Source organism: Prionailurus bengalensis, chromosome D4, assembly GCF_016509475.1.
Source record: "Prionailurus bengalensis isolate Pbe53 chromosome D4, Fcat_Pben_1.1_paternal_pri, whole genome shotgun sequence".
Classification (NCBI taxonomy): domain Eukaryota; kingdom Metazoa; phylum Chordata; class Mammalia; order Carnivora; family Felidae; genus Prionailurus; species Prionailurus bengalensis.
The window spans coordinates 40,929,736-40,953,892 of NC_057359.1; the positions used below are offsets into that span (position 1 = coordinate 40,929,736).

At 37.8% G+C, this 24,157-nt stretch overlaps 1 protein-coding gene across 1 annotated transcript in view; it reads left to right on the forward strand.

The window, feature by feature from the left end:
• The window catches only part of CCDC171 (coiled-coil domain containing 171), a 315,466-nt gene that overhangs the window by 254,276 nt on the left and 37,033 nt on the right, over positions 1-24,157 (forward strand). Inside the window, 1 exon segment of the mRNA XM_043566993.1 lies at positions 15,517-15,669. Within this exon segment, the coding sequence (XP_043422928.1) occupies positions 15,517-15,669 (153 nt within the window).

A 24,157-nucleotide genomic window follows, 5' to 3' on the forward strand; every position in this document is an offset into this window, starting at 1 on the left:
TGGATTAATTCCTAGTAGTGCAATTGCTGGGTCATAGGGTAGTTCTATGTTTAATTTTTTGAGGAGCCTCCATACTGTTTTCCAGAGCGGCTGTACCAGTTTGCATTCCCACCAACAGTGCAAGAGGGTTCCCGTTTCTCCACATCCTCGCCAGCACCTGTTGTTTCCTGAGTTGTTAATGTTAGCCACTCTGACAGGTGAGAGGCGGTATCTCATTGTGGTTTTGATTTGTATTTCCCTGATGATGAGTGATGTGGAGCATCTTTTTATGTGTCTGTTAGCCATCTGGATGTCTTCTTTGGAAAAGTCTGTATTCATGTCTTCTGCCCATTTCTTCACGTTAACTAACTTGAATATAATTTTTTTTTTTTTGACAGGAAGAGCCTTCCTGGCTTTTTTGAGGAGATAATATACTCTGTGTTTTATCTACTCAGTTTCCATATGAAATTTAAAAATCTGTTATTTTACCAACTTAAGAAATAGAACAATGTGCCATGCCTCTCTTAATGGCATTCCTCTCTCTTCCCATCACCCTTCAAATAAACTCCAAACTTCACATCTTGCCCTTGGGCTCCTCGCTATCTGGGCCTTGCCTCTGTCCAACTTCATCTTCTAACACTCTGCCTTTCATTCACTGAGTATAGAGCAGTAAGTATATAGCAATATTGACTTTTTGCTGTAACTTGAATACACGAAGCACAGTCCCATTCCTAGGCTCTAAGTATGCTGGTCTCCTTACTTGGCATGGCTTACGCCAAATCGTCATGAGGCTCAGTCCTTCACTCATTCATGTCTGTGCTTAAATGTCATATCATGGGGCGCCTGGGTGGCTAAGTCGGTTGAGCGTCCGACTTCGGCTCGGGTCATGATCTCACAGTCTGTGAGTTCGAGCCCCGTGTCGGGCTCTGTGCTGACAGCTCAGAGCCCAGGGCCTGTTTCGGATTCTGTGTCTCCCTCTGTCTCTGCCCCTCCCCCGTTCATGCTCTGTCTCTCTCTGTCTCAAAAATAAATAAATGTTAAAAAAAATTTTTTAAAAAAATGTCATATCATGAACAAGCCTTCTCTTGTCATTAACTAAAACAGCCACCCTTCTCCCTTTGCACTTCATAGCCTTGACCCTGTTTAATTTTCCTTCATAGCACATGACCAATATATTTGTCTATTATCTGTCTTTCACTGGAATGTAAGACCCCTGAGGGCAGGGCTTGGTCTTCACTGCTGTATCCTCAACATCTAGAACTTAAGTGCTCGGAAATATTTGTTGAATACAATAATGAATGAACTGAGATTTTCTCTATTGAGAAATTGCACACTAGGGAAAAGAACAAGGAGTTTAGAATTAGATGGACTTCGGATTTCCAGTTGTGTCATTATTAGCAATGTACTCTTTTTGTTTGTTTGTTTTTAACTAAGCTTCATGCCCAGCACAGAGCCCAGTGCAGGGCTTAAACTCATGACCCTGAGATCAAGACTTGAGCTGAGTCGGATGCTTAACCAACTGAACCACCCAGGTGACCCTAGCAATGTGCTCTTAAGAAAGTTAGGTATGGGGGCGCCTGGGTGGCGCAGTCGGTTAAGCGTCCGACTTCAGCCAGGTCACGATCTCGCGGTCCGGGAGTTCGAGCCCCGCGTCAGGCTCTGGGCTGATGGCTCAGAGCCTGGAGCCTGTTTCCGATTCTGTGTCTCCCTCTCTCTCTGCCCCTCCCCTGTTCATGCTCTGTCTCTCTCTGTCCCAAAAATAAATAAACGTTGAAAAAAAAAATTAAAAAAAAAAAAAAGAAAGTTAGGTATGGACTCTGATCCTCAGTAGCTTTATAGGTAAATTGGGCTAAATAATTCCTATTTTGCAAGTACAGCATAAAGCTTCGAGACGATGCATTTTGCCATGGAAAACAGAACTGTTCAGATTTGTATATGTTATTTAGTACACCTAGAAAATACCCTTCCTTTGGTTGAGGAGTCTAAATCACCCTGCACAGATGTGTCTATTACTTAAAATAAGAAGGAGAGAATAGTAGTCAAAGTAACTCTGATCTCCAAGGACTGTACTGTTAGGTATCAGAAGTGCGTATAAACATTTCTGCATTCGGTGCCAGATATTATGGTTTTGACATTTGGACAAAGCTAGACTGCCTGAATTCCAGCCCACACCAACTGAATCCCAAAACTTATCTGTACACTCATACCATACGAAGTCTTCTTTCTCTCTGTCGATAGAATCCAAAGCAGCCTAATAACCGCCATTTTATAAAACTACCAGTGATGTCAAGACATAGTAGGTGCTCAGGAATGGGAACTCGAATAATAACATATTTTTTCCTGAAGGAGAGTTTATAAAGTAATGAGGTTAAGTCTCTTCATCATTTGCTTTGACCCATGATTAACTCTGTGTTACCCAATAACTAAACTACTCTCACTTTATCAATCTTTATTCATTAATAAACCCTGTGCCAGTTGTGTAATTTACCACATGATGGACATTTTGTATGTTGCTTAAATTTTTAAGTCCTAAAGCAAGGTAATTTATAATTATGATAGTAATAATGATAATTATATTATTAATTATTATCAATCTAGCAGTATCTTCTGAGAAACTCATTTCTTTTAGAATTTGTTAAGATCACTGTTCTTTTTTATGACTTCACGTCCATATGCAAGAGTTTCCAAGAGAAACTTTTTTCTCAGTCTCTGATTATTTTGCTGATGGCTTTTCCATATTCTTGTAGGAAACCAGTGTCACGGCTTATCCCTTTGGTCTTTCTTTACAGTACCCTTTAGCATAATAAGAGCAGTAATCACCATTAGTCTAGAAGCTGCATTTAGCTTCCAGATTGGCTTTGATTCAGTTCTGGTTGGAAATAACATATTTGAAAAAGAATTGGTCTTGTTCTTGGCACATTTAAGTTGTATATGCCATGGTTGAGTGGAGGCCAGAAAAAAGTTTAGAATCTAAACACGATATAAAGCAAACATCATTTAAAAAAAAAATCTGCTGCCGAAGTATTCTGCAACTCTGCGGAATATGGTTTCCCATGAGGCTCCTTCTCATACCTGAAAAGCTACTATATTTACATCCTTCAAAGTGGTGCCAGTAAAAATTTTGAGTGATGGCATAAGTCAAGTGCACAGCCATTTCAAATGGCAAAAAGGGGAAAATGAACTTTGATATTCTCTTTTTCTTATATATAATAACAGCAACAAAACATACCTGAACTGTATGCAATATGGAATCAAGTCAATTCATACTATTTTGTCTTTAGTTGTGCTTGACTAAGGAGATTGTGTATTTGTGACACAATTTTTTCCTTCTTTTTTTTTTTTAATTTTTTTTTAACGTTTATTTATTTTTGAGACACAGACAGAGCATGAGTGGGAGAGGGGCAGAGAGAGAGGGAGACACAGAATCTGAAACAGGCTCCAGGCTCTGAGCTGTCAGCACAGAGCCGGATGCGGGGCTCGAACTCACGGACCGCGAGATCGTGACCTGGCTGAAGTCGGACGCTTAACCGACTGCGCCACCCAGGCGCCCCCAATTTTTTCCTTCTAATAGCCCGACACATTTACTATCCTCATCATCGTCACCGTCATTACAATGAAGCATTTCAGTGTCTGTACATTGCATTAAATATCTAGTTACACATGTTTTTAACCATGCCCTGTACTAAATAAATAGGAGCACATAATCTTAAGTGGATGGCAGGGGCCCAGGCCAGTCTCTAAAGCAAACAGAGTAATTCTAGTACATGCAAACAGAAACCTAGGACATCTAGGGTCAAAAGGAGGTTGTCCAGGAATGGAAAAGCATCTTGTATGAGAGAGAGGTGAAACCTCGGTTCACCAAAATCCGAGTTGCTACATAAAGGAAAGGTCATTTTTCTACCAGGTAATTTTCTGGATATGAGAGGATAAAAGCCTTCTTTATTCTTAGCAGGTAAAATGGAAATTAAGTAGAACCTCTTGGAGTCCTGTTCCTTCCATGTATATGTCCAGTATGCATGGATCTCATTTGGAATGAGAATTTATGAGTCAGAAGAACCCGTTCTGGGTGGGCAGGACTTGGGATATTGGTCTTTTGGGGTCTTGGTATTTTTCTTCTGATGTCTTTCACTGATAACGTCAGATCCTCAAGTCAAGATGTTAAGAGATGTACAACACATTGCCATTTTACATACGTAAGTCAGTTAAACACACTAGAAGTTGTTTTCCCAAGGCTTCTCATTTTTCAAAATAATCTATTGTATGAATAATAGATTTGCTTTAATTTGTAAACTTAATTTTCTTCTCATTAAAATGAACTCACAGCCTTCTTTCAAATTACATTTTTCTAGAACCCAGAGGTTTGGGGGGCCAGTATAGAAATAATGTAACATATTAGGACAGAATAAGGATTCATTAATTTGTGGCAAATGTTTATTGAACCCATTCTATAGAATGAATTAAATCCTTAAGAAAATACCACCTGAAGTTCCTTTACTTGAAGTAAATATTTATTTCCATTACATAAGTGAAAATTGGTTGTTCAGAGGTAGGGCAGTATAATAATTATTGAGTTTGAGATCTTTGAAAATCCCGGTTTTATAGCAAAATTCAAGAGAGGCTTTTCTTTTGTACCTTTTCCATCAATAGAGGAGAGAGTGTGGATTAAATTGACACTTAAATGAATGTTGTGATAGACTAGCCGTGCAATTTTTTGAAACTTGGAAAGCCTAGATTTATTCTGCTGGTTTTACTAAGAAACTTTGTGTGATAGACAGCCAAAACCAAACAAACCAAAGACCCCACTAAACCAATATAAAGCAACCTGGGAAACTTGCAGCATATGGAATGAGCAGGGGCTTTGGAATTGAACAGACGTGAATTTGAATCTCAGTTCCATTATTTATGTGCTACGACCTTGGATAAGGTACTTAGAACATCACTGAGCCTTGGTTTCCTAATGTGTAAAGTAGAGATAATATGAGTCCTTAGAGGATTATTGCCAGAATTAGAAGAGTATGCAAAGCTCATACTGTGATGTTTGGCACATAGTAACTGCTTTTGCTAAGACTGGGGTCCAGGTAAGCCTTGCAGTGTGGGAACTATGAAGGAAGCAAGAATACCTTTGGGCAAAGATTTGATCAAACCTAGGGTTTATTGACTCCCATACATCCCAACTCATTGGGTGAGATTCCTGGTGGAAGAGTGTGGGGTTCACCTCTGTCCTTGGCCTACTCTGGGGCAGACGTGGGATTGACTTCGAGGGGAGAATAGAGCTGGGGGCAAATGCCCTTCAGATTATATTGACTCCTTCGAGACCATAGGCTGTACTCTGGCCCCAGGATAGCCGTCATTGCTGTGATACTCAGTGAGCAAATACAGACAGGTGTCTGACATCCTCTCAGGTTGAATGTGATAAGCAAAATTCTAGGTTGTCTTGTTCATGTGTCTGCATGAAGGAGTCTTTGGGAGTTATAGGCAGAAGACTGGCTAAGATCTAAGAAGATCTAGTCCAGGCCTTTGTCAGATAAGTAGGTATCATTTAAAGGTTTTGGGAGAAGTTTTGTTCTTCTCTTGTTTACTTGTTTCTAAAATATGTTCAGATGTGTAACTAAGTCTGTATATATAACCTTTTTAGTTAAACATTAGCATCCGACACACACGCATATGTACTTTGCTTTGCTTTTTTTTACCTTTTTATTTTGATATAATTATAGAGTCACAAGAAGTTGCAAAAATAGTATCCTTCATCCAGTTTCCCCCATGTTACATCCTACTTAACTTTAGTACAATATCAAAACCAGAGAAAGGACACCGGTACAGTGTGTATGTATAGTTCTGTGACATTTTATCATGTGGATATATTTGTGTAGCCTCCACCACACTCAAGATGCAGGACTGTTGTGTCACCACAGAGATCTCCATCAGCTGACCATTTTAGAGACATTTCAGCCCCTCCCCCTGAAATCACCCCTAAGCCCTGGTAACCATGAAATGTTTTCTGTCTGTCTGATTTTGTCCATGATAAATAAATGAAATCCTACCGAATGTGATCTTTTGAGATTGACTCCCCCCCCCGCCCCCCACTCAGCATAGTGCCCTTGAATCCATCCAAGTTGTGTCTGTCTGTAGTTTGTTCCTTTCTGTTCTATGAGTAGTCATGTATGGATGTTCTACAATGTGTGACGCCACTCATTGAGGAACAGCTTGGTTGTTTCCAACTTTGGGCTATTACATGTAAAGCTGTTCTGAACATTCATGTACAGATTTTTGTGTGAACAAAAAAAAATTTTTTTTTAATTTCTCTAGGAAAAAAAGGCCAGGACTGATTTCTGGGCCAAATGTAATTGCATGCTTAATTTTTAAAGAAATCGCCAAACGGTTTTCCAGAGTGACTGTACCATTTTTCATTCTTGCCATAACATAGGAGAGTTCCAGTTTCTCTGCTTCCTTGTTGGTTTTTGATGTCACAGTTTCTTCTTTTAGCCATACTGGTAGATGCAGAGTAATATCTCACTCTGCTTCTTTTCATTCTCTAATGGCTTGTGATTTTGAAAATCTTTTAATGTGCGTATGTGAGATCTGTTATGTTCTCTTTGGTAAAATGTATCTTAGTGTCTCTTGCTCATTTTCTAATTGGAATGTTTGTCTTTTTACTGTTGAGTTTTGAGAGTTTTTAAAAAAACATATGCTAGAAACTAGTTCTTTATCAGATATGTGGTTTGAAAATATTTTCTCCTATGGTAGCTTTCTTTTAACCATAGTAACAGGATCTTTTGGTGAAGTTCAGGTGAAGTTCAGTTTATTGGGGTTTTTTTTTTTCCTTGTATGGATTATGCTTTCAGTATCATGTCTCAGAACCCTTCACCAAGCCCAAAGATGCCAAAGATTTTCTCCTATTTTTTTTTCCTAAGAGTTCTATAGTTTTATGTTTTACATTTAAGTCTGTGGTCAATTTTGAGTTAATTTTTGTATAGGGTATGATAATCAGACTTCTAAGATGGCCCACAAGACCCTTCCCTTCCCCCTGGTTGTACATACACCATGTAATTAATCTCCTTCTTTTGAGGGTGGGCAAGCAAGACCAGTAAATATGAGATCATCCTGGGTGGGCCTGACCTAATCAGGTGAGCCTTTTAAAAGAAGGTGAAGTGAGGGAGATGCTCTGTTGCTGACCTGGAGAAAAGCAAGGAGCCATGTAGAGAAAGGAGGGGTCCATCCAGCAACAACATGAGGGCGGTCTCTAGGAACCAAGAGTGACCCTGACTGATGGCCAACAAGAAAACAGAGACCTCGATTCTACAAACTTCAGGAAATAAACTCTACTTTGCATGGGCTTGGAAGAGGACCCTGAGTCTCAGATGAGACTGCATCTGCATTTGACCCCTTGATTTCAGCCTGCTGGGACCCTGAGCAGAGCACCCAGCTAACCGGTGCTAGATCCACAGAAAGTACGAAATACTAAAAATGTGTTGCTGAAGCCATTTAGTTTTTGGTCATCTGTCATGCAGCAAATGGGTTTCGGTCCCCTAGAGTGGAGTTCTGCTTCTGTGCTTCTGTAGATGAGGTTCCTGGTTGTTGGCACTATATCTGGGCATCAGGGAGAGAAGTGGGATGTGCGTGCAGTCAGGTACCGTGGGCTGGTGGATTGTCTTCTGGATGTAGAGGCTGCTGGGGCCCTACTCTGCTTCTCTGATTCTAGGGCCCTCACTCTTTCAGTCTCCGGGGACACACAGGGCTGCTGCCGTCCCCTCAGCACCAGCACATCACTAGCGTGCTTGCTTCTGGTGTGCTACCCGAACTAGTCGCCTCACAGTGTGGACGAGTGCTCTCTAAACTTGTTGATCGCTCACTCTCATTTTTGAGCAGCCGCAGTATATGTGTATCTATTTCTTTATAACACATATATATATACATATATATATATATAATGTATATACATATATTACATATAATGTAGAAAACAGTTTAAAAAGATGTGATTTCAAAAAATCTTAAAGAGAAAGATTTAAAAGCTAATATAAAAACTATGGAGACAGTAAAAAGATCAGTGTTGTCAGGGGTTAGGGAGGAGGGCGGGATAAAAGATGGAGCGTAGGGGATTTTGAGGGCAGTGAAGCTCTTCTGTAGGCTACCGTAATGATGGATATACGTTATTATATATTTGCTAAAACTCATAGAATACACGCCATCAAGAGTCATTCCTAATGTGATCTGTGGACTTTGGGTGATGAACTGTCAATGCGGGTGGTAACAGGTGTACCACTCTGTGCAGGGTGTTGATAGTTGGGAGGTTTGGGTGTGTACCGGAACTCTGTACTTTCTCCCGAATTTTTCTGTGAACTGAAAACTGCTCTAAGAAATAAAGTCCATTAAAAGAACTAAATGTAGTCTAAAATACAAGCTATATTTAGAAGTTCTTTTTTTTTTTTCCATTCTAACTCACTTTGGAGATCAGGTACATCCCGGTGGGTAGGCAAGACAAAGGATGCTCCCTTTTTTTCTGTAACGTAAGAAATACAATTGTTATTCTTTGAAATGGACTGGCGTATCACTTGGTCCATTTTTTTAGACATTAATGTTCCCATAAGGTGTGTTAAAGGAAGGTGGAAGGATTTCACCATGAAGAGGGGCTGAGAGTGGCATCCTTGCTTGTTTCTTTACTTCTTTTGTGTTTCAGCATGAACTGTTATGTACCCTGTCCGGTTAAGTGAGTTTATGGATTAAATTATTTTACAGAGAGTAAATTTTACAATAGTGTACAATGAGTTAAAAAGTAGTCTTTAAAATCTCCAATATAATAGATCACTGTTTTTCTTGTGATGAAGTGCTTCAAAGTACTCTTGAACTTAGTCTGAATTATAGTATTTTCTTTCACAAAAAGAGAAGGATTCCAAATCTGTAGTCCTTCTCTTTGATGGCAAGTGGCTGTCAAAAGCATTCTATTTAGAAAATTATTTAAAAAAACCCATCCCAGACAGGAGTACTGATGCATAGGGGCACTTGTACCCCAATGTTTATAGCAGCACTCTCAACAATAGCCAAATTATGGAAAGAGCCTAAATGTCCATCAACTGACGAATGGATAAAGAAATTGTGGTTTATATACACAATGGAGTACTACGTGGCAATGAGAAAGAATGAAATATGGCCCTTTGTAGCAACGTGGAGGGAACTGGAGAGTGTGATGCTAAGTGAAATAAGCCATACAGAGAAAGACAGATACCATGTGTTTTCACTCTTATGTGGATCCTGAGAAACTTAACAGAAACCCATGGAGGAGGGGAAGGAAAAAAAAAAAAGAGGTTAGAGTGGGAGAGAGCCAAAGCATAAGAGACTCTTAAAAACTGAGAACAAACTGAGGGTTGATGGGGGGTGGGAGGGAGGAGAGGGTGGGTGATGGGTATTGAGGAGGGCACCTTTTGGGATGAGCACTGGGTGTTGTATGGAAACCAATCTGACAATAAACTTCATATATTGAAAAAAAATAAAAATAAAAAATTCAAAAAATAAAATAAAATAAAATAAAAACCCCATCCCATCCCACTGTTGCTGGGAATGCAAACTGGTGCAGCTACTCTGAAAAACAGTATGGAGTTTCCTCCAAAAGTTAAAAATAGGACTACCCTACACCCGGCAATTGCACTACTAGGTATTTATCCAAAGGATACAAAAATGCTGATTTGAAGGGACACCTGCACCTCAATGTTTATAGCAGCGCTATCAACAATAGCCAAATTATGGAAAGAACCCTAATGTCCATCAACTGATGAGTGGATAAAGAAGATGTGGTATATATACAATGGGATATTACTCAGCCACACACACACACAAATGAGATCTTGCCATTTGTAACAATGTAGGTGGAACTAGAGTGTATTATGCTAAATGAAATAAGTCAATCAGAGAAAGACAAATATATGATTTCACTCATATGTTGAATTTAAAAAACAAAACAGATGAACATAGGGAAAGGGAAGGAAAAATAAAGTAAGATACAAACAGAGAGAAGGCAAACCGTGAGAGACTCTTAAATATAGAGAACAAACTGAGGGTTGCTGGAGGGGAGGTGGGTGGAGGAATGGGGTAAATGGGTGATTAAGGAGGGCACTTGGGGTGAGCACTGGGTGATGTATGCAAATGTTGAATCACTATATCGTACCCTTGAAACTAATATTACACTGTGTGTTAACTAACTGGAATTTAAAGAAGAACTTATAAGAATAACATTATAAATAGGAACTGTTTTATTATCAGTGGGAAGTTTTGTTGTTAGGAAGTAAATATTCATCAGCCTCTGAAATTCTTTGCACTTGAGGGGCGCCTGGGTGGCTCGGTTGGTTAAGCGTCTGACTCTTGATTTTGGCTCCGGTTATGATCTCACAGTTATGAGACTGAGTCCCATGTGGGGCTCTGCATGGAGTGTGGAGCCTGCTTAGGATTCTCTCTCCCTCTGCCCTTTCCTTGCTCATGCTCACACACACTCATGCTCTCTCTCAAAAAAAAAAAAAAATTAAATTCTTTATGTTTGGAAGGCCTTTAATATATTCCATATGTGTGGAATACCTAATATTTAAAATGTTTACATCATGTCTAATAATACCCCTCAGAAATATTGAATCTTTGTTTTATGAGCTAAAAAATATTTTTCCTAATTTGATGTCATTATTTTTATGACAGCTAACATTTACCTGAGTGTTTCCTATGTTTCAGATAGGTGAGATCTTTTCAGGTCTTAATACTCATTTAATCCTCACAAAATCTTTATAAGATAGGAATTAGTGGGGCACGTCGATGGCTCAGTAGGTTGAGTGTCTGACTCTTGATTTCGGCTCAGGTCATGATCCCAGGGTCGTGGGATCAAGCTCTGCTAAAGATTCTCTCTTGCTCTCTCTCTTTCTCTCTCTCTCCCTATGCTTCTCTCCCACTGTTCTCCCCCTGCTCGCTCTCTCTCTCTCTCTCTCTCTCTCTCTCTCAAAAAAAAAAAAAAAGAATTATTATCCCCATTTTATGGGGACTTTTTATATTTCACATATTTGGTATTTTACATGGCATATTTACTTTATATAGTATATAGAAATGAAGTATATCTATAGGTATACTTAAAGTGAAATATCTGAGGTTTTTGCCTCCCAATTACTCAAAAATATAAGTAAAAGATTTACTATTTTGGCATCTAGGTCTTATGACATTTTCCACTAATTTCTCCTCCTGACATCAGGTTCCCAAGGATCCCATTTCCCCTGAAATTCAATTTTGAAGTCGGTCTAAATTACATAATACATACATAACGAGTTATATAAATATTATCCTCATGCTCAAGTGACAGTCACCTATTTGTAGCTCAGAAATTTTTTGCACAGTAAAACACTTATACTTTCCCTTAAAATGAACAGGAGGTGGAATTCTGTTTGGATTCTCTCATCTTGTTATGTTGATTTATAAACACTCTAGATGATCTCTGAAACAAAAGGCTCTTCTGGTCCAGAAACTGTCTTTTGTTCTGTTTCTCGTGTAACTAGATAAGCCCCACTGAGATACATGGTCCAAATCCCCAGGGCCCAAGATGACACGGAATACATTCTCCAGCGCTGGGCACGCTATATGCAGTACCGTGCTGTGCTGTCGTTGTTTGCTAATGTAGAACGGTGTGATGTTTTAATATGGGCGAGAGGTGTGTTGTGAAAGCTTAGACTTTGGGAGATTGATGCAGAAGTCATCAGATGCTCGCTCCTTCCTTCCCCACCCCCCTCAGTTGATCCAGACTGTCATTTCCACTTATTCTACCAACTTGATGCCTTTCTTTGTATTAAAGAGATGGATTTTCGCTAGAATCCTTTATTACACAGTTTGAATCACTTTTTAATATTGAAAGTTAACATTCTTTATTCTTCAAAAGATCTGGTGCTTCTTTAAATAACTGCAATGTCACTGACCCCTGACCCCCACCACACCTTTCAGTTCTGAAGGAGGTTTTCATTTTAGAAAGGTGGGGTCGTTTTTAAACCTATTTGTACCATGAAACATGTTGTATTTATCACTGTTCCTTTTCAGATGTCTCTGAAAAGACATCATATATAGGTGTTGTAAAAACAACCCTGCTTTCATCTCTCAAACAAAATTCTGCTTTCAAAGATCTTAGGGGCGCCTTGGTGGCTGAGTCTGTTGAGCATCCAACTCTTGATTTCGGCTCAGGTCATGATCTCATGGTTTGTGGGACCAAGCCCCACATCTGGCTCCGTGCTGACAGCTCAGAGCCTGCTTGGAATTCTCCCTCTCCCCCTCTCTCTGCCTCTCCCCTGCTCACGCGTGTGCTCTCTCCCTCTCTCTCTCAAAATAAATAAACATTAAAAGAGAAATTCTCTCTCTCTCCTTCTGCCCCTCTCCCCGGCTTGTATCCTCTGTCTAAAATTAAAAAAGTAAATAAATAAAAGATTTAAAATGTTTAATGTTCTAAATCCTATGCAAAAACAGTTTATTTCTGTATTCTTTTTAGTGTTCTAAAGAAGTAATATATGATTTCTCTTAATACTGCACTGAATATTAGAATTTAGTTATTAAAAGTAGATCAAGGGGGCGCCTGGGTGGCTCAGTCGGTTAAGCGGCCGACTTTGTCTCAGGTCATGATTTCGAGGTCCGTGAGTTCAAGCCCCGCGTCGGGCTCTGTGCTGACAGCTCAGAGCCTGGAGCCGTTTCAGATTCTGTGTTTCCCTCTCTCTGACCCTCCCCTGTTAATGCTCTGTCTCTCTGTCTCAAAAATAAATAAATGTTAAAAAAAAAATTAAAAAAAAAGTAGATCAAGGAAGGAGCCAAAATAATTATGACTTTTGTTTCGTCCACCATATAAAAATTCAGATGTAACTTCTCAAAAAGTCTTTTATTTTTTTTAAAAAAAGGTTTGAAGGAATATAATTTATATTATGTATTCCTTTAAGGGTATCATGTACATGAGAATTCATGAAATATGTTTCTCCAAATTTAGGAAATAGGATAACTTTTTTAAATGTTGAGCTTTTTTATTCTTAAATGTTAGAGGCCAGTTCCATTGTGACATACAGTGAAATCATAATCCAGGAGCCTATTACTGATAGAAAAGTACTTTTTTTATTCATTAAGCACCTACATATCTTTTTATGCCTTTTATACATTTTAGATCCTTATATAATAAGAACATATGTATACAAACCACCTATCACAGGTTGTCTCATTAATATCTTAGTGGAGAATTTAAAAACAGAACAGGGCGCCTGGGTGGCTCAGGTGGTTAAGTGTCCAACTTCGGCTCAGGTCATGATCTCATGGTTGGTGAGTTCAAGCCTTGGCCCAGGGCTCTGTGCTGACAGCTGGGAGCCTGGAGCCTACTTCGCATTCTGTGTCTCTGTCTCTCTTTGCTCCTCCCCCCCCCCCCAAACTCTGTCTCTCCCTCTCTCAAACATAAATAAACATCAAAAATAAAAATAGAGCAATGGTAATACTCAATGAAATTCAGTAGTTTACCATTTTTAGAGGGCTTTCTTATATAGCTGCAATGTAGTTGAAGGATTGAGAGAATGACTTTATCGTAGATTTTTCATTATCTGAGCCGTACAACAGGTTGGTAGTAGGCAAGAAAATGACCCTTCTTTCTATTTCATGGAGGGATAAAATGGAAGTTCAGAGAGATGACGTAACATTGCCCAGCAGTGTAAAGCTAAGTAAGTAGCAGAGTGATGACCAGACAAAGAGAGGACTTGTGATTTTTGGTTCCACTATCTCAATGGTGGAGATAAGTGAATTTATAAGAGTGGAGAGAGACTTGGCATTGGAAGAAGAAGATATGGTTTTATAGTTTCTGAATTTTACATACTTTTGAAGCCCAGGGGAATATTTTGTGTTAGTATTAGCTATAAGCACACCTTGAAATAACTCAAAGTAAGGTAGAGATGTTCCCAAACATGAAGTCATACCAGGCTTATTTAGTGTTGGGTAATAGAATTCTCTTCTGTGTATCATATCCTTTTGTGCCTACAGCCATGCTTTCACTTCTTTTTTGATTTAAACAAAGTATGGTTAATGATTTATACATTAGAGTGTTAAGATTGTATTTCCCCAAATATCTTCATCCTTTCCTATAAGGCATTCTATGCCAACATATGGCTTCAACTTGTGGTTTTTTAATATTTTCCAGTTTTACCTTCATTCATTCATTCATTCATTCATTCAAACAAGCGCTCACCGTGGGCCACTAACATCCATGGTGATACAGAGATTCGGCCTAGTGTCTGGCTTTAGGAGCTCCTCGGTCTAGTAAAGATAAACACGTAAACTGATATATTTCTGCTAAAGCGATAAACGTTATAGTAAAAGCAAGCATGAGGGGCCCACACAGGGCCAGAGTAAAAATTAACAGTGCCTTTGGGTTCAAAAAAGACTTCTTGAAAAAGATGGTGTCTGAGCTTAATGTTTTAGGGCAAATAGGAATTTATTAGGCAAAAAGGTATGAATTTTCTTACTATTACCTACAAATGGCTAGTGTACTTCTGTTTCTTAGACATTGTATACATTGTTTCTTACTTTTTGTTCACCAAATTATTTCATGTGCATTTGGAATTGCTCAAATATCTCGTTTCTCAAAGCTTTTCCAAATAAGACCCTTCAGATTGAATATAATTTGGAAATGCTCAGACTGTCTTACCATTTTACTAATATGTAGCTGTGGTTAGAACACTTTTTTTTCTTGTAAATAATATAACATTGTATCTGAATATGTCTTTGAAATATTTGATTTTTGCTATATTTGAAGTATTTTAAAAGACTTTTTTGAAAAAAGGTGTGATAATATTCTTGGACTCAAAATTCACTACTAGTTGCTTTAGAAGAAAAAGCCTATAAAATATGAATAAAATGTAATACAGAGGTTTAACAGTCCCCCAAATAGAATTTATTTAGCGGGGAGAAAAACTTATACACACTTGCTTATGTTATTTATTTTATTATACATAGTGTAAGAGCAATCTTCTATTATATGAATGAAAAAATTATGCTTTTTGTACAATATAAGAATCACATTATTTGCTCTTATCCAATGACAGGATTATTTCAGCTCCTTTTGTTTCAAAACACTTGTTTGTTTGTTTTTTTTTTAGGTGGATTGAAAATTTTAGTAACTCAGCTCATTTTAAAATATCTTGCTTATATATATCCATCTATTGTGTGTCTTAAGATTGAAATTTAGGTCAAATTGCAACTTGAATTTAACTTTACACAGCAAATAAGTGTGCCATCTTTAAAAATTGCATTCTAAATTTTAAGCACAATAGATCAAAGTACATCTTATTTAAATATATACTCTGGAAAAGAAATCTCAATTATTTTCTCCCAAACTTTCTTAAAATAGTCACTGTTCTCAATATAAAATGTGAACTTTAGCTTTCTTATTTTAAAGAAAGATGAAAAGTTGTTTATTTTAAAATTTTAATGACTTTGCTTTCAAATTATGGAAATTCTTCTTTGGGGACAGCTTTATTTGAATTGTCTGTGACATTATATTTATTTCTTAAGGCTATGATTAAAAGTTTCATGGATGTCTACCAGCTTGCAAGCACTAGAATTGCTACATTAGAGAAGGAAATGACATCTCATCGAAGTCACATTGCAACGTTGAAATCAGAACTTCACACAGCTTGTTTACGGGAAAATGAAAGTTTACAATCAGTAAGTCCTGCGATGTTTTTTTAATTTTTTCTCTGTGTCTTGGGTCACATTACATTCATGTTTTTATGGCTCATAAGATCACTCACCAATATATATAATTTAGCGCAAATGATCAATCAAGCAATGTAAAATTATTAGTGTGGAGAAAATTTTGAGGAAAGAAAGGCAATTAATTTTTCCATTGTATCATGTATAAAGATATGCATACTGTTATCAATGCTAAAACACGACATCAAGATTCCTTTGTGTTTGGCAGGGCAGCTGACAGTTGGATTTGGCAGTATGCATAGTTAAAGCTTGCAACTGTCTGAAGATTCAGTGTGTCCCATTAAGACAGAATATTATTAATTATGCGTATAACCAAAATGGTAATTAGAACATGTGATGATTCTCTGTAGAAAACTAGACTTATCCATAATACATGCCTAGCTAAAGATGCATGTTGTGATTCATCTACATGATTAAAATTCAGTTTCAGCAGCCATTTTATGTCTTCAAATTTTAGCCCAGGATGAAATTTGGGCTCATTTAAGACTAAACAAAATGTTCTACATTTGAAATATGTGTTTGGGGAGTATCAAACAGTGAATAAGGGAATAAAATAAGCATTTAAACTTTTTTCTCCAAAGTCAGATGTATCAACAGTGAGATTCAGAAGATTACCAATCATTGGAATGTCTTTTTTCCTCTTTTCGTTTGATTGTAATGGATCAGGGTGACTTGTAGGGAAAAAATGGTATCATTTTGCCATTCAGTGATTGACCCTTTTCAATGGTGTATTCAACAGAAAAAGAGTTAGCATGAAAGCAAATAGCTGCGTGGCTGTGGGTTAGTTCTTCAGCTCCGTCAGATCTTAGCTCAGGTGCTCGCGTCCCATGAAATGACCATAGTATTGAAAATTGCAGCTACCAGCCTTCCCCCACCCCCAACCTCTGTCTCATTCTCGCCCCATATTGCCTACGTACCTTTCATCTTCCTTGTTTTATTTCACTGTAGCACTTGTTATTGATTGACATAAACCTCATTTTATTTATTTGCTTATTGTCTGTTCCTTACCCTCATAGAATATAAGTTCCATAGAGACAAGCGATTTGGGGCATTTCTTCACTGCTATTTCCTCTTCGCTCTAGAGGCAAGAACAGTTTGGCCCATAGTAGGTGTTTAACTGATGCTCATTGAGTGAAAATACTGGCACTTCATCCAATAAATGAACAAACCAATTATTTGGGACCTGAGATGTTGAGTTTAGTTTGTATTTATTTATTTTTAAAGTTTACTTATTTATTTATTTATTTAGAGAGAAAACACAAGCAGGGGAGGGGCAGAGAGAGAGGGAGGAGAGAGAATCCCAAATAGGCTTGGCTCTGACAGTGTGGAGCCCAACGTGGGGCTCGAATCTACAAACTGTGAGATCATGACCTGAGCCGAAACCAAGAGTCAGGTGCTTCACCAACTGAGCCATCCAGGTGCCCCAAGTTCAGTTTTTCAAAATGACTTTGTTAATTTCTTGATGAGGGGGTAGTAAATTTGATCTCCACCAAGAGAAATTAAAGAGGAAACTTACTTAAAAAATTGAGTATTTTAAATTTATTTTAGCCTTTCTCTGAAACCTATTCACATTTCTTCCTGTGAGCTCTCTGGTCCCATTGGTTAGTATTTCATTATACTGTTTAGTTATGTCAGCTTTGTTGGGTCATACAATTATTTATTGTTTGTTACTGCTATCCATATAAAAGTAATTACTTTTATTTTAAGAAAGGCCAAACTTGATAAGGTAGGATTGTTTCCCCATGGATTCAAAAAAATTTTTTATCAGTTATTGTTCTACTAATGCCTTAATGAAAGTGTGCCTCACTACCATCATAAAACTCAACTCCTCCGCCTTTTCCCCTTCTGAACACATCTGTAAGGAGATGCTCACCATCTTATTTGTAAGAGGTGGTTCACCCTAGCAACGATTCTCAAAAGGGGACATGTGTAATGTGAAAAATCTCCCAGGCTGTGACAATGTGTCTTTCTAGGAGAACGCTGCCCGATCCTGTATCTCTATAGGATCTTTACTCTCAGGTCTCTTTCCTTATTTGAAAATGACTATTTTTGAAACAGTAATAAATTGGCATAATAATTTTATTTTTTTAATATATTTGTGTATGCTTTTTCACACTTGAACTCCTTCAGAACTCTCTGAGGAGAAGAGCCTCAGTCTCTGTATTTCATAGATGACAGGTGGTACAGTTTGGTAGATAGGAGCATGGGTTTTGGAATTATATCTGTTAGGAATACAATCAAGTGTAAATAACAGAAAACCTGACCAACATGACTTAAGAAAATCCAGGTTCTTTGTGTTCTTTTCTCCCACACATAGCAAGAAGTCTAGAAGTAGGTGTCTGTTGTCCTGTGGCTGATAGTGGTCCAACTTCTCTGTGATTTCTCTGCTGTTCCCTTATTGTCACAAGACAGCAGCCAGATCTCGGATTTACGATCACACCCAAGTCAGAAGGATGGGGTGGCTCAAAAATATCTGTTTGACAAAAGCCTTGGAAGGCTTTTCCTTTAAAAACAATTTAAATATTTGTATTTCATATAAATTTATTTAAATACTGGTAAATTTTAATAGAAATTTAATAGATAATAGTTCATTAAATATCTAAAAATATATTCAAGTATTTATATTTTTTAAAAAGAATAGGTTTTCCCAGGAAGCTCTGAACATATTTCCACTTATATCCCATTGTCTGGAAATGGGTCGTGTGGACACTCTTAGCTATAATGAGTCGAGGGACAAGGGAATTAGGAATCAATAATGTGTGCCATAGAAGTCAATAAATGTGGATTTAATTTCAATTTTGTCAATTGCAAATTGTGTGGCTCAGTAGAGTTTTCATCTGTAAAATGGGCTAATGATCCTACTCCCTAACAGAGATACTGGGAGCTCTAGTGAGAAGTGTTGAAGCACTTTAGACTTGGCTTTGCTCTTAGTGAGTAGTTAGTCTAAAAAAAAGTTCACTAGTATTTTTATCACCCTTATCTTGATAGAAAGTAATTGGATTAAAAGATTATTTACTAACCTCCCATCGTCAGCTGCAAATCCTGTCATTTTGATCTGCCTCCTACTGTAGCCTCGAGTTTGTAATTCTTCCTCTGTGATCACTGTCAGTATGGTCCAGTGACTGAGCTCTCTGCCCTTTCTTGCAGCCTGTTTTTCCCTCCTTTTCACTGACACGTTCTTGAAAAGTGATCTCCTTGCTTCTTCTATATGCTCATCTCCCATTTATTCCTCAGTTTTGCCGCTCTCTGGCTTCTGAGTCTATCATTCCACTGAAACTATTTTCTCAGAGGTCACAAATTATTTTCTGCTTGTTCTGTATTCATGCCTTTCAATGCCATGTTCCTTCTCATGCCTTTTAATTCTTCTGCAACATATGAAGCTTTTAACTACTTTCTTCTTTAAGCACTCCTCTCTTGTGTTTTTTTTTTTTTTTTCCACTTGTTATCAACTTCCTTCTTTGGCTCTCTGGTCTCTACTTACTTGAGCTCTGCTTTCTTTGTATTATATTTTTAATTCTTTATCCATTAGTTCAGTATTTATTCAGCATCTACTCTATAGTACGCACAATTCTGGTCCTAGTAATATTATGTGAACCAAAACAGATAATTCTTGCTCTTATGAACTTAAAATCTAATAGTAGAAGAAATTATTTTCATATAATTAAACTGATGTGTAATTAATAACCAGGATAAGTGCCCTGAAAGGAAAGAACCGAAAGCATATATAAGAGTTTTTTTAAGCCAATGAGCCTACCCTAGACTAAGGTATTGGCAAAGCCTTTTCACGGTCAGTGATGCTTGAATTAATATCTGAACACTTGGTAAGAGTTATGCAGGAAGAAAGCAGTGTTCCAGATCAGCAGGAGGTGTATGGGAACATCTACAAGACTCTATGATAGAAAGAAGAAATTGAGAAATACCAGTGTGGCTGGAATAAAGAGAGCAAAGGAAAGAGTGACTTGAGTGAGATAAGAATGGTCTAGAGAGAAGGAGAGAAGTCAGACTCTGTTGCCCTTGTTTTAAGAGTAAAGGGAAAGTCATTGGAAACTTTAAAGAAGGAGTGACATTCTCAGTTTGGTTTTTTAAAAAGATGATTTTGGCTGTAACATGAAGAAACAATTGGATGCGAAGAACAAGAGAAAGGGGTATGCGAGATAATTCCTGGATTCTTTCCTTTTGGAAATGGATCAATGACCTTATTTACTGAGAGAAACAATGGAATAGGAGAGAATATTGTGAGTTGAATTTTGAGTATATTGAGTTTGAGGTATGTTTGAGACATCCAACTGGAAATACCAAAAAAGGTGGCTTGATAGGGAATTCAAGCAAAATGCCAACCTAGAGGTGCACATTTTAGGTCATTGTCATATAGATAGGACTTGAAGCTGTTAGCAAGAATGAGACTATGTTGGGAAAGTTTTAGAGTAAGAGGGAAAAAAAGCCTAAGACTAAAGCTTGAAAAACTCCAACATACAATGCTTGAGAAGAAGAAGATAAGGTTGGAAAGGAGACTGTGAAGGAATAGGCAAAGAGATCAAATGAAAACCAAAAAAATGTGATGCCATGAGAATAGAGTGTTTTAACAAGGGTTACATATCAATAGTGTCACATGTTGCCCAAGATCAAGTAAAGTGAGGACTGAAAATGGCCTTTGGATTTAATGCACGGAGGCCCTTGGGATCCTTAGCAAAGGCTCTTTCAGTAGGAGATGGAAAGTTAAGTGGGAGTTGACGAAAAAAGAAAACAAAACAAAACAAAACAAACCACTGAATTTAAAAACTATCTCAAGGATTTAGCTGTTGAGTGGGAGACATAGGAATGGAATATTCAGAGAGGATTCAGGGAGTTTTGCCTTAATATGGGAGTGAATTAATCATGTTTCAATATCTTCTTGAATGAATATAGGCTTTGGTTTTGACCATGTTCACCATACTGTTCATTTTTATAATTTCAGTTTTCAACTTTTCACACTCTAGATATTTTTTGACTAGTGTTTGCATGATATATTTTTTCCATTCTTTTAACCTGTGTTTATATTTATAGTGGGTTTCTTATAAAAAAAATATAGTTTGGTTTGGTTTTGTCTATCGATTTGACAATCTCTGTCTTTTAATTGGATGATTAGACCACATACATTTAATATAATTATGGGTATTTGGGGGGTTTTGTTTACCACTTTACTTGTTTTATGGAGACAGATGTGATAAGACATGATCTCTGCTCTTATGTGTTCCTCTTCTAACAAGGGAAACAAACAGAGAAGCAAATCACAAAAATAGGCATGTGTAAAGTCTTTGGAGCACAGATGAAAGTGGTGTCCATTCTTCCTAACGTTGCCATTAAAAGATGAGATGCATGTAGGAGCCTTTGAAGAATGTGTAGCAATTTGACACCTTGTTAAGGGGCAGAGCAATAAAAATTTATATTTTATTTTGATTTGAGGAATAGGCCTTATGGATAATACAAATGTTTAATGAATTAAATTGTATAAGAAGTTGGTTTTTTTTTTTTTTTTTTTTTGTATAATAGAAAATGTGTTGTTGCTTTAGCTCCATTCCCCTTCTCAAGTAAAGGCAGCCACCCCACCCGAACAGCCTGTACCCATTGGAACCCAAGACTGCTTGCAACTGTCACTCCAAACCCCACCTTCATATATTTCCAGTCCATTCTTGCACCATCCAATCCTCGCCTTTTACTCTATAATCTGATTTGATTCTGCCTCTGACCATTTTGCTATTGATGTTCTTATTTGGTCTTTCTAATAACTTGTTATTTAGGCCATTCTCAAAACCCATTACCGGGTTCTCAGATGAACTGGCTGTCTTGACCTTTGACACCCACCCAACCTACCATCGCCTCCTACTCACAGGCCCTCATCTAAGGCTTTAGAGTCAAGCAGGCCTGAATGTGCAGTGTTATTTATTATCCATACAATATATTTATTTATCCATATAATAAATTGTTTATTATCCATACAATACTCTAAGCATCAGTTTCTGTATTTGTAACGTGTAGATAAAGTTGCCTACATTGTAGGGTTGCTCTGAGGATTAAAGATACTGTCTGGCATATTAGCAGGTGCTTTAATAAATTTCTTTTCACCATAAATTTTATTTAATAAATTAAATAAAGAACATTTTCAGATAGTTACATATATTTCCCACAGCTAAGCTATACACATAGCTTTAAAAAATATATGTAACCATGAGGAAATCTTTTGATGCATAGGCAAAGACCTAAAACAACCCTTATAAGTCAGTGCTTTTAGCTCATACTAAGTACAATGTTAATGATAGTTGTCATTGTTATCACTTATTTAATGAACTGAGGGAAGTCAGTATATGTTCACTAACCATCTTTTCCAACCATTTCACTAAGAATGAAAAATAAATATTCATTATGAATAAAAAACTTACTATATCCTGGTGTTGTAATGCATAGAAAGAGATTGATCATATTGTAGACATGAATAGTCATCTTTAAAAACTTCATCCCTGGGGCGCCTGCGTGGCTCAGTTGGTTAAGCGGCCGACTTCGGCTCAGGTCATGATCTCATGGTCTGTGAGTTTGAGCCCCGCGTTGGGCTCTGTGCTGACCGCTCAGAGCCTGGAGCCTGTTTCCGATTCTGTGTCTCCCTCTCTCTCTGCCCCTCCCGTGTTCATGCTGTCTCTGTCTCAAAAATAAGTAAGTGTTGGGGCGCCTGGGTGGCGCAGTCGGTTAAGCGTCCGACTTCAGCCAGGTCACGATCTCGCGGTCCGGGAGTTCGAGCCCCGCGTCAGGCTCTGGGCTGATGGCTCAGAGCCTGGAGCCTGTTTCCGATTCTGTGTCTCCCTCTCTCTCTGCCCCTCGCCCGTTCATGCTCTGTCTCTCTCTGTCACAAAAATAAATAAACGTTGAAAAAAAAATTTAAAAAAAAAATAAATAAGTGTTAAAAAAAAATTTAAAAAGAAAAATAAATAAAAATAAATAAAAACTTCATCCCTCTTAAGGCGCTATTTTCATTTTTCTGCTCCACAGATAGATAATAATAATAATGCTGGAGTGCATCGAAAAGTTCTCCTCAATTGTGCACTTGCCAGTACTTTAACATTTTCAGTGTGTTGGTCCTTGACCCATTAACTTAGGGCTGTTCTAGAGCTTTTATCTTGAGTAATAGTAACCAGAAAGGGCTTCAAGTGAAGAGCTTTCGAGCCACAGACAGCCCAGCAGAGAACGGTGCAGCAGTCAGAACCAATTACTTGTGGGTGTTTGGAGGCCGGCAGACCCATGGCCGGGGAGAAATGCACGATATTGCAGTCTGTGAAACACAAAATGCCAAACCCGAATACTTTGCTGTGAGTTACAGTGCTGCAAGCTAGAGTATTGATTTGCCTCATTTCCCCTGTATGTTTAAGCAGTATGTTTTCAATTCTATAGTACTTTATTTATGAGAAAATAACAAATTACGCATCAGGGGAGCCTTCCAGTTAGTATCTTCCCAGGGAAGAGATCTTTGCATATTGTTCAGATTATGTCAGATTTGATAGTTGTCAAGAAGTACTGTATTGTTAATAAAGATGAAAGATTTAGATATTTTGGTTCAGGTAAGATGAAAATAAAAAACAAGAATCCCCTTTCTCTTAAGTTTTTAAGTAATAGTTTGTCACATTTGTTTCTGTTACATTTTCTTGAGAGAGGAAGGAAGAATTATTTGTCAGTATTAGTGTCGTGTGGATCGAGAAACAGACACTTTAAGTAACTTACTTGAGTTAAGTTGCTTTCATGAACTTTCAAGTACTTTATCAGAGTTGACTCAAGATATTTATTATTGAGATTTTTAACCATTCAAGAAAAAAAATTTTTTTTAAGTGAGCCATAAGCCATAACTTAATTTGTTGGGAAGGGCTATGCAGTGCAGTAAAGTACAGATTCTGGAGTCTCGCTGCCAGGTTTTTAATTAGAACCCAACAGATTAGAACCCAAGGCCTCTGATTTCTTGTCTGGTGCTTTTTCCTATGAGAATGAAGTGTGGCCCAAGACAAATCTCTACTGTTACGGCACTTCAGGTGTAGTGGAAAATACACTGTGAGACAAATAATTAAAAAAGAATGATGTTGAAGTCGAATCATAGAGGGCTATGAGAACGCAGAACCTGGGGACCTGATGTAGGCTTGGGATGACCCACTTGAGGAATTGAAACCTTAGTTGAAAAACATGAAGACTAGGTAGGCAGTTACCTCACAAATGTCAGAATGGCTACAATCAATGGTTATGATCAAAAACACAAGAAACAAGCGTTGGCGGAGATGTGGAGAAAAAGGAACCCTCATGCACTCTTGGTGGGAGTGCAAACTGGTGCAGCCACTGTGGAAAGAAAACAGTGGCTCAAAAAATTAGATATAGAACTATCCTATGATCTAGTAATTAATTACACTACTGGACATTCACCCAAAGAGTACAA